The sequence below is a fragment of the Copadichromis virginalis genome, linkage group LG1 (assembly GCF_057382275.1).
Source record: "Copadichromis virginalis isolate Kocher_CV1m ecotype Utaka linkage group LG1, C_Virginalis_male_GT1.1, whole genome shotgun sequence".
Taxonomy (NCBI): Eukaryota; Metazoa; Chordata; class Actinopteri; order Cichliformes; family Cichlidae; genus Copadichromis; species Copadichromis virginalis.
In genome coordinates this window covers 11,369,250-11,384,398 of record NC_140618.1, presented here as the reverse complement: position 1 = coordinate 11,384,398, position 15,149 = coordinate 11,369,250, and the positions used below count along the sequence as shown (strand labels likewise).

Here is a 15,149-nt window from a genome sequence, read left to right as displayed (position 1 = left end):
CCGAACCGTGTACTGTAAAATCTTAACTAGCTACAAAAAACATCTTACAGCTGTCCTTTGCAACAAGGGTTTATCCACCAAGTCATATTTTGCTTGAGTATCACATACTTTTTTCACCCAATGACATGTTGTGGATTTTTGGTTGATATCCTGTGTCTCCAAAATGAAACTACCACTAAAATTAGAGAGTGTTTATATCTTTATAAGTGAGCAAACTTACTAAATCACCAGGGGCTCAAATAATTGTTTCACCCACTGTACCTGCCATATTGATGAGTGCCTGTAGCACCAGCTGTTGGGCCATGCAGTACTATCTTTCTAATTTGCAAATCTTATCTCACTGTCAGGAAACCTACATTTTTATTTATTTATTTATTTATTTATTTTGGGGGGGGGGGGGGGGGGTGTTGTCAGTTCAGTTCATTTTCCTGTATTTTTGAAGGTGTTCAGGTTGACCTTCTATAGGTTATGTATTGCATTAGCTAAAAAAAATACAAAAAAATATGAATTTAGAGTATTCTAATGAGGATTGTGAAAACTGAAAAAAGAATGGGATGAAACTGTTGGGTTGTATTTTTTTGCCCTAATCAATCAAAGCACTCTTGCTTATGCCAGAGTGCCAGGCTCACTCTGTGTTCCTATCAATTAAAAGGAAGTGGTCAGCAATTCATCATCCTCCATGTAACATGCCATGTTGTGTAATGCTCTGTATGCAGAGTGTGTGCGTGCAGATTTGTGTTTGCTTTAAATCCTGAAAATGTACATGATTTATTTTGTACAATTACGCAAAACACAGAGTAGACTTGCTTAACTATGTGCTGTTTTAATCTAGAAAAACCATTAGAAGTAAAGAGAGGATATATACACAGACCTCCCTCTCGCGCCTGAGAATAATGATTTTTTAACCACCTTCTAACAGAACCAATCTTGGGAATAATTTTTGTCATAACTGGAAAGTCTATTCCGTGCTTGGCAGGGGTATATTTGAATTGATTACAGCTGTGGAGGGAGATAGGGGAATCACCTTCCTCCACTGACAGTACAGTTTGGGTTACAAACCGGAGATTTGCATTGCATTATCCGTCACAGTTTCCATAGGCTTTATTCTGTTAAAGTGCCAGGGGTCTTTTGAGGACATATCTACAGTAGGAAAGTAGCAGGAGTTATTGTTGAACAGTAATAAGTCATTCAGGCTGTGGCACAAGATACTGAAGGGAATCTGTCATGCTTTAGAAACATGCTGACATTGCTGAGTTTGATAGTATTCAGTATATTGACAGGTTCAAGGACAGCCTGTATAATAATAAGAGATTTGTCCCAAGAGGAAGTAGTATTGTGCACCAATTTAGATGCTTGCAGTAACAGCTGCTTATCAAGGTTATAATGATGCATTTACATGTAGTTTTTAAAGGGAACACCATAAAAATGTGGCATTATTGGTCATCAGAATTGGGGACTTAGAAGAGGTAGAAATGTGTTGAGGCTTGGATAACCTGAGGGCAACACAAACTATACATAGAGAACTGGCTGTACTGTATATTTTCAATGTAAAATTATGAAAATGATTACATTGTAAATGTTATGTCTCTATAGTATTTCAGTTCAACTTCAGTACAGTTCAAATATGGTGGAAAATCTTTCATATGACAATCTAGTTTCCCTTCATTCTAAATATCTGCTACTATAGTGTATCTTTTTTTCCAAAATGTGTCATTTGACCAAAATGTGCTTTTCTTTCACAATTACTCTCAAGGTAAAGAAGCCTGATCATATCAGACATGACAATTCTAGTCTAAGTCTAAGCAGTTCATATGCTTGTAAGCTTCATATCTCTGTCAGTCCTTCATGTCCTAGGAATAGCATGCTCCGTGTTTGAATTTGCATATGACTTTGCGAGTTTTTATAGATTTAAAAGCATCCTGTGTTTTATGAATCATCCTTTTCCTGTCTGGAATACCATTTCACAAATGAAAAATATATCAGACTCAATGCAGAAGATGGAAAGGGCTCCTCATGATTTATTCATTCACACAGAGTGAATTTAACACTTTTAATGTTACGGAAAGCCATTACAGCTCCAGCAGGAAATTTGACATCACACAACACAGCATATTAACTAACGTAACTTATTTATGGCTGTCAGCAACCTTTAACACCGAAAGAGCCATTTGGACCCGGTTTCCATGCAAAAGAAAACACTGGGAGCCGCAAATACTTTTTGACATCTAAAATGAAGATAACACTGTATATATTGTTTTTTACCTTTATGCTTTTTGTGAACAACTAAGGTGTGTTGCTTATGAAATCCATGAAGTGCTACAGAGAAAGTTACATTTTATTTATGTAATTAACACATTTTGAACTCTTAAAGAAATATAACAAAAGGAAAGACACCCAGCTGAACTAAAATGATCCATGTAGCAAACAAAAACAGTTGTGAGCCGCCACCCTTATATCGCCTTTGGGCTTTTGGAGCCTTGACCTGACTTTTAAAAAATAATTGGAAAAAAAGCACTATGCTGCTAAAAAAGGGAAAAATAGATATTTGCAAAATTCTGTCTAAATATGTATTTTACCAGGTTAAGGTGAGTGGCGGGGCGTGGTCTGCAGCGCTGCTGCAGGGGAGGCGAACGCACCTGAGCGGCACCCGCAATCACGCCTCGCCGCCTTGCCGCCTGTGCTATCTGTGCTGTTGTGTTGGTGTGTGTCGGGCTGTGAGCTGAAAAGCTACAGCCGGCTGTGTGCGTACAACAACCGTGTGTGAAACGTGGTCAATAAAGAGAATCTGAAAAGCATGTTCATGCAAACATCGTCGGGTCTGCCGTGATGTTTACAATGGGACTTCTGCTCCTGAACCTCTGCGCATATCCCATATGAGCACAGCGTCTGCAAATCGGGGCTGTATGAAGTCACTTTCATCTTTACGCAGGACTATAAGCTGTCATCTGTGAGGCGTGAGCGGTGTTTGTTTGTGACACAGTGGAGAATAGCCGCTGACATAATGTGGATCCGAAGATCCATAATTGGCCTACCTGGGGTTGAAAGTCTCGATAAATGCACGTTTCGGCGGGTATACCGGCTTCCACGAGTGTGACGCTTATTTTGAGCGATGAAAAAATAATAAAATATAATTTTATTTTTATATTTCAATATCACAATAATCTTCCAATTTAGAAGTGCAAGTTTAAAAAGAAAGAAGAACTAACATAAATAAAACACACTTCAGCTAAATACTTCTAATTTATTTTCCCAAACCACGAGGACCGCACTATAAAGACTAAAGAGCCGCATGCGGCTCCGGAGCTAGGTAAATGATTTGGCTTTACTCATGTATAAGTGCATGAGCTTAAGAAATCCAAAGCAGAACAAAAACAAAGATGAGACAGGGCTTGAGAGGAGAGGAGTTTCACTGTGTATCTGCATGTGGACAGACAGAGTGCGTGAGTGAGGATGTCTCCATCCACTTTGAGAGGAGAGACCTGGAGAAGAGAGACACGTATGTGAGGATGCTGTTTGTAGATTACAGCTCAGCATTCAATACCATCGTTCCCTCGAAGCTGGACAGGAAACTGCAGGATCTAGGACTGAGCAGCTCCCTCTGCAGCTGGATCCTTAGCTTCCTGTCTGACAGACGCCAGGTGGTCAGACTGGGCAGCATCACCTCATCCCCCATCACACTGAACACTGGTGCTCCACAGGGGTGTGTACTGAGCCCTCTCCTGTACTCACTCTACACCTACGACTGCACAGCCACTAACAGCTCCAACATCATTGTGAAGTTTGCGGACGACACTACAGTGGTGGGTCTTATCACCAACGGTGATGAGACGGCTTACAGGGAGGAGGTCAGCGCCCTGACCCACTGGTGTCAAGACAACCATCTCACCCTCAACGTCGCAAAGACAAAGGAGTTGATAATGGACTTCCGGAGGTGCAGAGAAGTACACACCCCCATCACCATCAACGGCGCTGCTGTGGAGAGAGTGAGCAGCTTCCGGTTCCTTGGCGTACACCTGGCTGAGGATCTTACGTGGTCAGTACACACAAACAAAACAGTGAAGAAGGCGCAGCAGCGCCTCTTCTTTCTCAGGAGACTGAAAAGATTCGGCATGAGCCCCCGCATCCTCAGGACCTTCTATCACTGTGCCATTGAGAGCATCCTCACTGGATGCATCACCACCTGGTATGGCAACAGCACCGCCTACAACTGTAAAGCTCTCCAGCGAGTAGTGCGGTGCTCTGAACGGATAATTGGAGGTGAGCTTCCCTCCCTCCAAGACATCTACAGGAAGCGGTGCCTGAGGAAAGCGGGGAGGATCATCAAGGACTCCAGTCACCCCAGCCATAAACTGTTCAGACTGCTTCCATCAGGAAGGAGGTTCTGCAGCATCCGGTCCCGTACCAGCAGACTGAGAGACAGCTTCTTCCACCAGGCCATCAGACTGCTGAACACGTCATAGACACCTCAGCTTCACTACTGGAACTTCAACATTATGCACTCCACACTGTATATAAATGCCACTTGTTTTGCACATATTCAACTCTGTATATTTTATATATTTTATTATTATTATTATTATTATTATTATTATTATTATTATTATTATTATTATTATTATTATTATTTTATTTTTTTACTATTTAATTTGTAAAAATGTGTATACACACACACACACACACACACACACACACACACACACACACACACACACACACACACACGTAGGAAAATATTTAGTATACACATCCAGAAATGCATACACTATTATATATTGTACATATATTTATTAGTTTCAGGTTGGCCATTCTTGTATTTTGCTCGTTTGTGTTGTTGTGTTTGCACATCTCTGTTGCTTGTGGGGCTCGCACACAAGAATTTCACTCGCATGTGCTGTGCCAGTGTGCCTGCACATGTGATGTGACAATAAAAAGTGATTTGATTTGATTTGATTTGAGGTACAATTTTCTGGGCATACCTCTGGCTTCATGCTATCTTGTTGACAGAACTAAATTGATGTGATTTGATGGTGCAGCAGCACCCACACTGACAAACATAACACCACTCCCTGCCAGTTTCTTCCTTAACAAAGCAGAGATAAAATACCCAGATACACTTACATTTCGTATGCCTTCGAATGAAAACAGAAAAATAAACAAACAAAGTGCTTTAGGATCGAATGACTCAGATTAAACTTTCGCTGACATGACATGTCTTAGCTTCATTTCACATTTTTACCTATTGCTAAACAAGAAAGTAAAAATGAAATATCCCCTCTTAAACACAACCCCTTTAAAGGCACCAAGTGTATTTTAATAAGGAGCCAAGTGGTTAGCAATGCACATAGTCTTCAGTGGGATTAAGAGGCTTTGAATGGTTGAGGCCATTAAAATCTACACCAGCCCAGAAGTCCTGGAGCGCCTTATGAGTATCATTAGGATTAACAAACCCAGCCTGTGAAAGCTCTCACCCCAGGAGCATAGCCACCTCTACCCTTGCACCATTATTGTGTTTGGCTGAGTGCCTGATAAGAGTGATTCAGCAGCACACGATAAAGCTCTGGTCCCAGTTTATCTGTTTAAGCTTTCATTTCACTGGCCATCCCCAGTGAAATGTGACAACAGCAAGATCTGCATCCACCAACTCATCTGTGTAAAATAAAAAGCTATGGTTTCTATAGGCTGAGTACAATGGCCTTTAAATCTAATACTGCAAACACATTGCATGGCATGAGCGAAGAATAGAGCCAGAAATCTTTGAAATGCTTGTGGAGGAAGAAAATCTTCTTTGTGCATGTGTGTGTGCTTTGCGTTCTAGAGAGATTTCAGGGATTTGACCATCAGCATGTTGAGTCATCATTCACTAACTCATTTCCTGCTTCCTTCCTCTTCAACTCCTCAGATCTTCCACATGACCTATGACCTAGCCAGCGCCATGGTACGAATAGTCAATCTAATCGGCATGATGCTGCTGCTCTGTCACTGGGATGGCTGCCTGCAGTTCCTGGTGCCCATGCTCCAGGACTTCCCTGCTGACTGCTGGGTGTCCAAAAATAAGATGGTGGTAAGTGCTTCTCCTGCACACAGTCCTCCTGCCTGTTCAAATCAGATTATGCTCTGTCTTATCTTGTCTGTCAGCCTCAGTAATTACTGTTCTAAAACTCTTCAGCTTCCTGGGTAAGACTGCCTTCCATATCTGTCATTTTAAACCCTAAGTCAAATATGTTTATCTGCTACATTTGTCCACATTTATTCAATTTACTGATCATTTTTATTTATTTGGAGCTCTTGACATTTGTCATTATTGTGAAAGGAGGATGTGCATGGAACATTGACTTTCTGAGGGAGACAGCTATCCCTTATCCAATATTGGCTGGATATTGACAGTTTCCAGTGAGCACACATGCTGAGCTTTAATTTTGTTGTTTTGCTGAAACAGCTGCCAGAATAGTGGGTCACCGGAGATCTCTTTTTTATTAGCTCAAGGGAGTGGGCTGCATCACCGTGGATATTCTGTTCACCCAAAACTGATGGTCTCATGTCAACTTGTGACGTTATAAAGTCATTCAGATATTGTCAGATTTTGGGGGTGAGAAGTGGTCTGATTTCAGTGAATATTCATTACCACACTGGAGCTTGACCAATATCTCAGTCAGCTGATATAATTGCTTGGTATTAGCCTACGGCAACATCAATACTGACTCCAAAAATTCACAATTAGTGCGCTCAAGTCTTCTACAGCACCTTACTAAGGAATCTGATTTCACAATTAGCAATACCACCTACCCCATATAGGTACACTAGTGAATTCTAGTAGATTATGTACTCACTAAATTCTCAGACTGTGAGACTGCAGTGAAATTTAGACACAAAGGTTTTTACTGCAGCACTTACGACTCACTTGCTGAACAAAGCAAGTGAGTAATACTGCGTGACATACCATTTGATTATTTAGCAGTTAGCATTAGCTCTGTTCCCCTGGCTCATTGAAGTGTTTTGTGGTTTTTAGTACTGACAGATATACTGTATGTTCAGTCAGTGAGCTAATCCTGGGTGTCTTTTTAAACCAATTGTCTGTCTTTTCAGCATTTACAATTTTTTTAGTATTACAATTATAATAAATTGCAGCATCTACCTATCGTTGGCTTACACTCTTACCAAACAGCCCCAGTAATGAATCAATAGTGAGAGTTTAAACTGATTTCAAGTTTCAGCAGGCTAAAGTTTAATGTGTAAGGAAATATATGTTTTCTAGACAGAATAAGTTAAATTGGTTTGACATATATATTATTTTCAGCAGAATTTGATAAATATTTACTACTTATTTATTTACTTCAATAGTTACTAATAAAGTAAACAAAAAAGGAAATATTGAATAATCATACATTTAAGGACTAACAAAAAAAATCATACACAAAATCTCAGTTTGAAATATATATATAAAGCTGCTTCAGTTCAACTGTAAGTTCAGCTCTCTATGCCGGAACAAATGTCACATAGTTGCATTGCTCAAGGTATGATCTATTTGGTTAAGCATGCCTCGCTGCCTCCCTGACATGCTCACTTGTTTCACTGAATCTGCCTCACTTATATTTAAGCATAAGAAACAGCAGATGTTGAAAACTACTGTCCCTTGAGATGTTTCATGCTTAAGATAATTTTAGCTCGTTTTCTACATGTGTCTCATTGCAGAGATGCACACTCAAAACAGTGGCTCCATTTCGTGGACAGTGTGAAAAAAAACCTTTAATCAAGCTCCCAATCTAATCAAACTCTGTGTTTAATTATCTTTTCGAGAAAAGATTGAGATTTCTGTTGCATTGTTCTCTTCCAGTTCTATAGTTTTTTTAGCCCCTCTTTGCTACAATTATAAATACATTTCACCCCCACTTTGATATTTGATACATTAAGCAAATGTGCAAGCGGATTATTTTAAGTTACATAAGGCTGAGCTGTCAGGATACATAATGTAAACTGTGGCTCGTGATTAAGGTTCAAAAAGAATGCATGCATTAAGATACAATTTAATGTCTTGCTTTGCGGCACAGAAAACTAGGATATGATTGCTGTGCTAATCTCTTTGTTTTGTTCTGAAAAACATATTTGAACTGTGTATACATAGAAAAATCCGATATAACATCACAGGCTACATAAAAACGCAACAAAGCAAAGCAGATTTAAAAGTCATGTAAAACAAACCATTCAAATTTTCCTGCTATGTGTGAGTATTTTTAGATAAATGTTATTTATTATACTTAATACCAAAGCTTACTTTTACCCAAATCTAATTTAGATGTAAGTCAAATGATTTTCAAATGTAGTAGTACCATTATCTCTCCATCTCAGTGACTCTAGCATATGACCTGCCAAATTCCTTGTCGCTAGTTGATTTGATGCAGTTCTGACTAGATTATTTTTGGGCATTTACTCTTTGTCATGTTGTTACAGCTCAGAGTTCTGTATCCATAACTTCAACTGGCTGCTTCCTAAGAAGCAGCCAGTTGCTCTGGGAGCATCAAGAGCATTACACTGGATGCTCCCAAATGCATCCAGTGTAAAGAGGCCCGGAGATGTGAAGGAAAAAGATTCATAATGTACTTACTTTAAATCCCTGTGTGAGGGATGTAGCCTCTTATTAACATCAAAATGGAGTTTGTTTTGTTTCACACAGTAAACACTGTCTAATTAATTGCATTACGTACAACGGTTTTCAATGTGACAGAATAACAAATATATTTTTTTCTGAATTAATTTAAGCCTCAGGGCAGGCATTTCTCTGTTGGAAAGCACCTCGTGTTTTTGCTCACATTACCTGGTAGAAGAAGAGGTTGTTAGTATTGATAACTGTGATTCAGTCGTGGTTGGTTTGACTCTCATTCGAATGATTACAGATTTTTTTTTTTCCTTTTTTTGTTTTTTACAGTAGCTGTCCTATTATCTTGCTAGGTTATCACTCCTTACCTTTCCCCGAGGGCACTAATAAAATTGCTATCAGTCCCGGCTTTTCCACTGTGGAAATGAGTTTGAAAGCAATTTGGACATGTCACCCCCAGGAGAGAGTTGATATTGATTTGCCATGAACCACCACCGGGAACTAAAGGAAAAGGGGCAATTTATCTACAAATTAGAAAACTCACAGAGAAATCACATTTTTCTAAATAGCTGACCTACTTTATGTCATGCAAGCCTCCAGTGTCTCATGCTCTTTCTGCTGATTCCCAGGGCTCTGTTTTAGGCAGCTACCCAAATGTCTGCTTGCTCCAAATGTTTGCATACTGAAAAGTATATTTTACCCTGCCAGCTGCTCTGTACTGGACAGAGAGAGTTTGAAATGGACATCTGCCATTAGTTTTGTCTTAAGTAATTGCATGTGTCTGTGAATGTTCATGGGCTGCCAGGGTGTTCTTTGACCTGAAATGTGCCATCAGCAGCCGTGTTGAGATTGCAAGAGAGCAAGCGAGGAAGTGTTCAGATGTTCTCACCCTAACTCACCCTGTCTCCTCTGTTTCATCTAGAATGACACATGGGGACAGCAGTACTCCTACGCACTTTTCAAAGCTATGAGCCACATGTTGTGTATTGGGTATGGCATGTACCCCCCAGTGGGCATGACAGACGTGTGGCTGACCATCCTCAGCATGATTGTGGGTGCTACTTGCTACGCCATGTTTGTGGGCCACGCCACTGCGCTAATCCAATCTCTGGACTCATCTCGACGGCAGTACCAGGAGAAGGTGAGTCAAGATGACATGCTATTGATGGTTGTGTTGTCTTGATTTACTTCAAAGAGAGGACAGTGGTGTGGATGCAGGATGCTGGCTTGTGCTCAGTTTAATACTCGTTTTTAGCTTTTAATGTAGCAAGTTTAATTTGATTGATATTTACATATGGCCCTAAACTGACTCACAGACAAATACAGTATGACAGTATGGTTCTGCTGAACTGGGGGTTTAACAGTCTAACACTGTGGGCCACAACCCTTCATAGTTAATATAAAAAAATATAGATACTGAAAAGTATGAATTTACATCAGATCTAAAGTATATATGTTTGTCTTTCTGCTTTCTTGTCTGCTCTTTCTCTCACTGTGTGGAAGTGTGCACCCTAGTCAAAAACCTATTTTTAACAACTCTGATGAAACATAATTCAAATTTTATTGGAACATATGACAAGGCTTTACTCTCAATATTAATATGTCATAGATCAGTGATAATGAGCGTCGTCTCATCATCTTTTCATTACAGAAACAGCCTTTTATTCAGGTGAGCTTTAATGGGGTTTTAAATCATTTAACACCCTAAATAAGTATATTTTAGAAAGGCACTAGATATATATTGTGTTTTTTTTCTTTGCCAGCAAAAGTGCAAAAAGCAAATTGGTTAAAAATTTGTCCTCATTTTCTACATAATGTATAGACACAGAAACCCAGATTTCCCTGGTTTAGGGAAAGGAAAGCCCTGATGGCTGCCTATGAAGCCCGAGACATGTTCCACACTGCCATGCCCTCTGTGGGCCCAGCGTGGGCGATAATGAGCTGAACTGCTCGCCTGCCACATTACCCACCGTCTGTAGCGAGTAAGAGACAGGAGAGAACGACCTCCAGGGAATGGAGGCACAGGTTCGAGAGATCGCACCTAAATGGAAGAGGGAAAATGAAAGTGAAAGATTTCAGAGAAAACAGGACCAGGCACACAGGCAGAGGAACAGCTTAGCTAATGTAATGTGTGAGCAGGACTTCTTCAAAAGGAGAGAAACTGCACTGGATAAATTAACACTTTGTGATTCTAGGGAATGAGTAACGAATAGATTAATTTCCCAGTTAAAAAGTTGAAAAATCCAAAAAAGTTCAGCTTGTAAGTTCATGACTAATACTGATCTGAGAAGCTGTTTAATGAAACGGGGGCAAACCAGCTCCCACCACGACATGTCTGCTCCTCTGTTTTTGAGATGCCATGCTGCCAAGTAGACTGAACAGCTGGTCTGCCTCAGCACCAGTCAGCATGTGCTACAGAAGCCCTTGGCTGCCATTTCTAGGATCGCCCCCTAAGGCGCCTTAAGAATCCCCCAGCCACTTGAAAAGTTTCCCCTGTGTTCCCACCGGTTCCCACAGTGCCTGTGTGCAGAAGCGTTATTACTGCCAACTGCAATTAATTTTTAAGAGTCCAGATTCTCTCATTTTATCTTTCCACAAGGCTCAGTGATAACGCATGCTCAGAGTACACTGTCACTGTGTGCTCATTTGGCTCTGGGAGCAAGATAGTAGTGATTTCTACTACACAGCACTGGACCCATTTCTCATTTCTTCTTATCAGAGTTAGTTCATTCAAAGACATAAACCTTTTTCTCATATCCTGTTGCATCAATTGTGTGACAATGGGATCTGCTTGCTGCAGATTTTCCTTTTCCCTTTAATACCATAATCCACACGCTCAAGAAGCTGGAAATCCATTGGCAATCCATAGAGGTTTGAGAAGTCTGGTGGCTGTTGGGCTGCCATGACAGGGACAGCTGTTCTTGTCTGTGGGGACTCAGACTTCATATAAATCTCCTAGCAGAGCTGCCATCACCAAAGCCAACTGCCAGCCTGCCATCATACAGGAAGTTATTCTAAACATTTTGGTTTGACTGGGTGAGTCAGTGCTGTCCCATAAGCTCGGTTGCATCCCTTTAAATAATCAGGTCAGGGTGTGATGAAAGGTATTTGCATTTTCAGTAAAATTAATTGACCTTTAAAAACTGTTCACAGTGTGAGGCTTTGAATATGACAAAGATGAGGTTCAACTTAATAATTACAAATAGTGTTAGCCCTACATATTTGCATATGACATGGCAATATAAAATAAAAAGTGGTTGTTCAGGTGTTAGGTATGACATGATAAATAAGAGGAATTAAGGGAAAGAAAGAAATAGGCAACATAAATTAGAAAATATAATGGAAGCTTGGAAATATGCAGCTGTAATATATATGAGGCAAGATCTACAAAAACGTCAACACAATAATCATAACATTCATGTTCTAATTTGAATTTGTTTTAATCACATATTCTGTAATTATAACCTGAATAAAAAAATTGGACATCATAGGCATAAAATATATTGCCATGCATGCACATCTTTGTTAACTCATCAGAAATCAAAAAAAGGACCTCTTTTACTCAAGTGTTTCGAAAACGTAATTGAAACACATTTTTTTTATCACTCAGTTTATTCAAAAACTGGCAGCGTGGTGGTGTGCTAGCTGTGGCCTGAGATGAGATTATATTAAATGATGATCCTAAAGTGGCCATAACATTGAGTCTATCTCTCAATGTTATCTCTGTGAGAGATTGGCGACCTGTGCAGGGTGTATCCTGCCTCTCGCCCAGAGCTGGGATAGACTCCAGCCCAACTGTGACCTTGAATTGGTGTAAAGTAAAGTGACACTTTACAGTCTTCTGTTATGATTTATGATAGTTTACAAAAATCTTTCCTTCAGTCTGATTCACAGGCTTTGCCAATTTTTACAGAAGCCATTTCTGTTGTTTTATGAAATCTCTATCTACATATCTATTTATGGAATGGGATTTCTAAAGCCTTTGAGTATAACACATTTAAGAGGGCTGAAAAACAAACTCTGTTACAGATATGTAGGTATGTATTGTTGGTCTCTTGTAAAAATCACACTGTTCTATACCTAGTTTGGTGTGCTGATTTAAGCGTTGGATAGCTGATTTTGGACCTAAAAACTAAAAGATAATACATTTGGATTCAGTAGAAAATGTTGCCAGTAACTTGTGTTGATTGTTTGAAAGCTGAAAAGGCCCTCTAGTATTTTTCTTTTCTTTTTATTGCTTGGAAGCCTGACACCAATATACCAGCGATGTTGTAAACTACACTGCAAAACTGCATAATTTACATGCACCAACAGTGCAAAGTACTTTGAATTATGACTTATCTCTAATGCAGACACTATGCAGTCCCATTAATCATAATGTGCTTTATGCTTCCTATTATGCAGTTGTACTATCACGAAAAGCTGGATACATGCTCTAGTAAGCAGATATATTGTACTATATAGCTATTGTGATTGTGCTGCAGATGACACTGGACCTGAGCCATCCAGCAAACAACCACATGGCAACAGCACAAATATTGCTCTCACAGTGGGGCCGAAGTAGATAGATACTGACCACTGTTTAATGATTGAAAGAAATGCAATAATGGATCAGTGTCGAGCTGAGCAGCACTGATACCACATTTACCACATGTGCTCTATTTATCAGCTGCTAATCAGTTGTAAAAAAACAACAACAACAAAAAAACAACAAAAAAACAACCAAAACCAAAAAAAAAAATAAAATAGAAATCAGACTCTTGTTCATATAGCTATATGTCCAAGATGAGAGGCCACCTGTCCAGTTGGCATGCAGGCATGATATCCAAGTAACTGGTCAGATGGACAATGATTAAAAAAAAATACTTTATGCAGGATTCTCAGAAGTGTACACATGGGAAAGAGGAAAGGATGATGAGGGGAGCTCTGCTTGCAAAGATGGTGAAAATTACCATCAGAAAGCTGGGGTATAATCTTTTCTGAATAGAATTCTATTAAATGTGGCACCATGTGATAAATGGCTGGGCTGTCAGATGCTAGCAAGCAGACTCAAATGAGCTCTTATGAAGCAGGCAGCATGTTAACTGTTACACCAAGTAGAGAGCACAGCAATTACACTACATATTCTGGGAGTTGGGGGAGCTGAATTGTAGTTTCAACTGAGACAAAAATGAATAAATAAATAAATAAATAAATAAAATAAAATATATTCTTGTCGCCAGCTGTTAACTGTGTATAAACAGATTAAGTAGTTTACATTCATTATGTGTTTGCTACTCAGCAGACACACCATATATCACATGTCAGTGGAAAAGAGATAGATTGCAGCCAACTGGAGCTGAAATTGGGACAATCTTTATCATTTCAAGTCAGCACCTGAAGGATGGTCACTGAGTGGTTTCTTCTGGATATGCATTCTGTGGTGTCTTTATTTGAACTCTACCCTCCCTGGTACAACAGTGAGTTTCAATATTGCTTGTTTTTCAGATCAAAACATGAATAATTTGCTTTATGTTAAGTTTTACAAAATTATTATTAGTATTATTATTATTAATAATAATAATGATAATAATAATAATAATAATAATAATAATAATAATAAATGGGACAGCTTTTTAATATTTTTTTTACCAGCAATTTTATGTCATTAACCTAACTGTTGTTTACTCAGTGGGTTATAAAGAAGGAGAGTGCTCCACAACTGTATATCTAACTGTACTTGTTATTTTATACATTGACCAGCTATGTTATACCACACTGTAAAACAACATGCGCTGGAATCAACCAGCCAGTTCATTTTTTTTTAAAGTGCAGTATCACCATGCAGTGTAATCACATTACATTTTACACTTAAAGAAAATTCATGGCAAAAAATAAACTGCAAGTTTATATTTTTAATCAAATAAAACAAACTGCATTAAACATCAGTGTTAAGAGGATGTTGGAATCGGAGGGGTTAAGCATCAACCAGAATCCCACAAGAACTCTCCTCTCGTGTCTCAGGCATGTTGAGAATCATTATCACACAAAGAGAATTACATCTCTCCAGATTTGGGGCACAAGATGGCTGCACATGTGACTGTGCATACAGGGTATGCCTGCCACTCCAGCTCTCTGTAAGCTGCTGCTTATCTGTCACTTTGGCTCTCTACTGTGGTAAATTATATAGTACACAGAGACGGAGATGGAGACAGCAAACAAAAGAGATAATCGTGTTCATTTGTAGGTGGCTTGTGATCTTTGTTGTCTCACTTACCATACGTAAACTTTCTGATGTTCTCATCCTTGTGAGTCTTTATACGAAAAGTTTTTGTTTGTTTGTTTGTTTTTTTTAAATATTAACTGACTGACTGATGCTCTGTTTGCTGTTGGCAGTTGGTGATGAAATTAGGGATGCCCAGGAGATAGCATGTTGTGGCATGCCAGTCCCAAATGGCTTTAGAAGCAAATGGCAATGGGGTATTTCAGCCCCTCCTTTTTTAAATCTCTAATTAACACTTGGCAAATAAACATAGCTCTTTGGGGAATAGTTAATAAGAGACCCAAAGCTGATTATTTG

At 39.3% G+C, this 15,149-nt stretch overlaps 1 protein-coding gene across 1 annotated transcript in view; it reads left to right on the top strand.

Annotated features, from left to right (window-relative positions):
• The window catches only part of hcn4 (hyperpolarization activated cyclic nucleotide-gated potassium channel 4), a 75,391-nt gene that overhangs the window by 27,790 nt on the left and 32,452 nt on the right, over positions 1-15,149 (top strand). The window contains exons 3-4 of the mRNA XM_085450730.1: positions 5,900-6,061; positions 9,513-9,731. Of these exons, the coding sequence (XP_085306856.1) occupies positions 5,900-6,061; positions 9,513-9,731 (381 nt within the window). The remainder of the gene's footprint in view (positions 1-5,899; positions 6,062-9,512; positions 9,732-15,149) is intronic.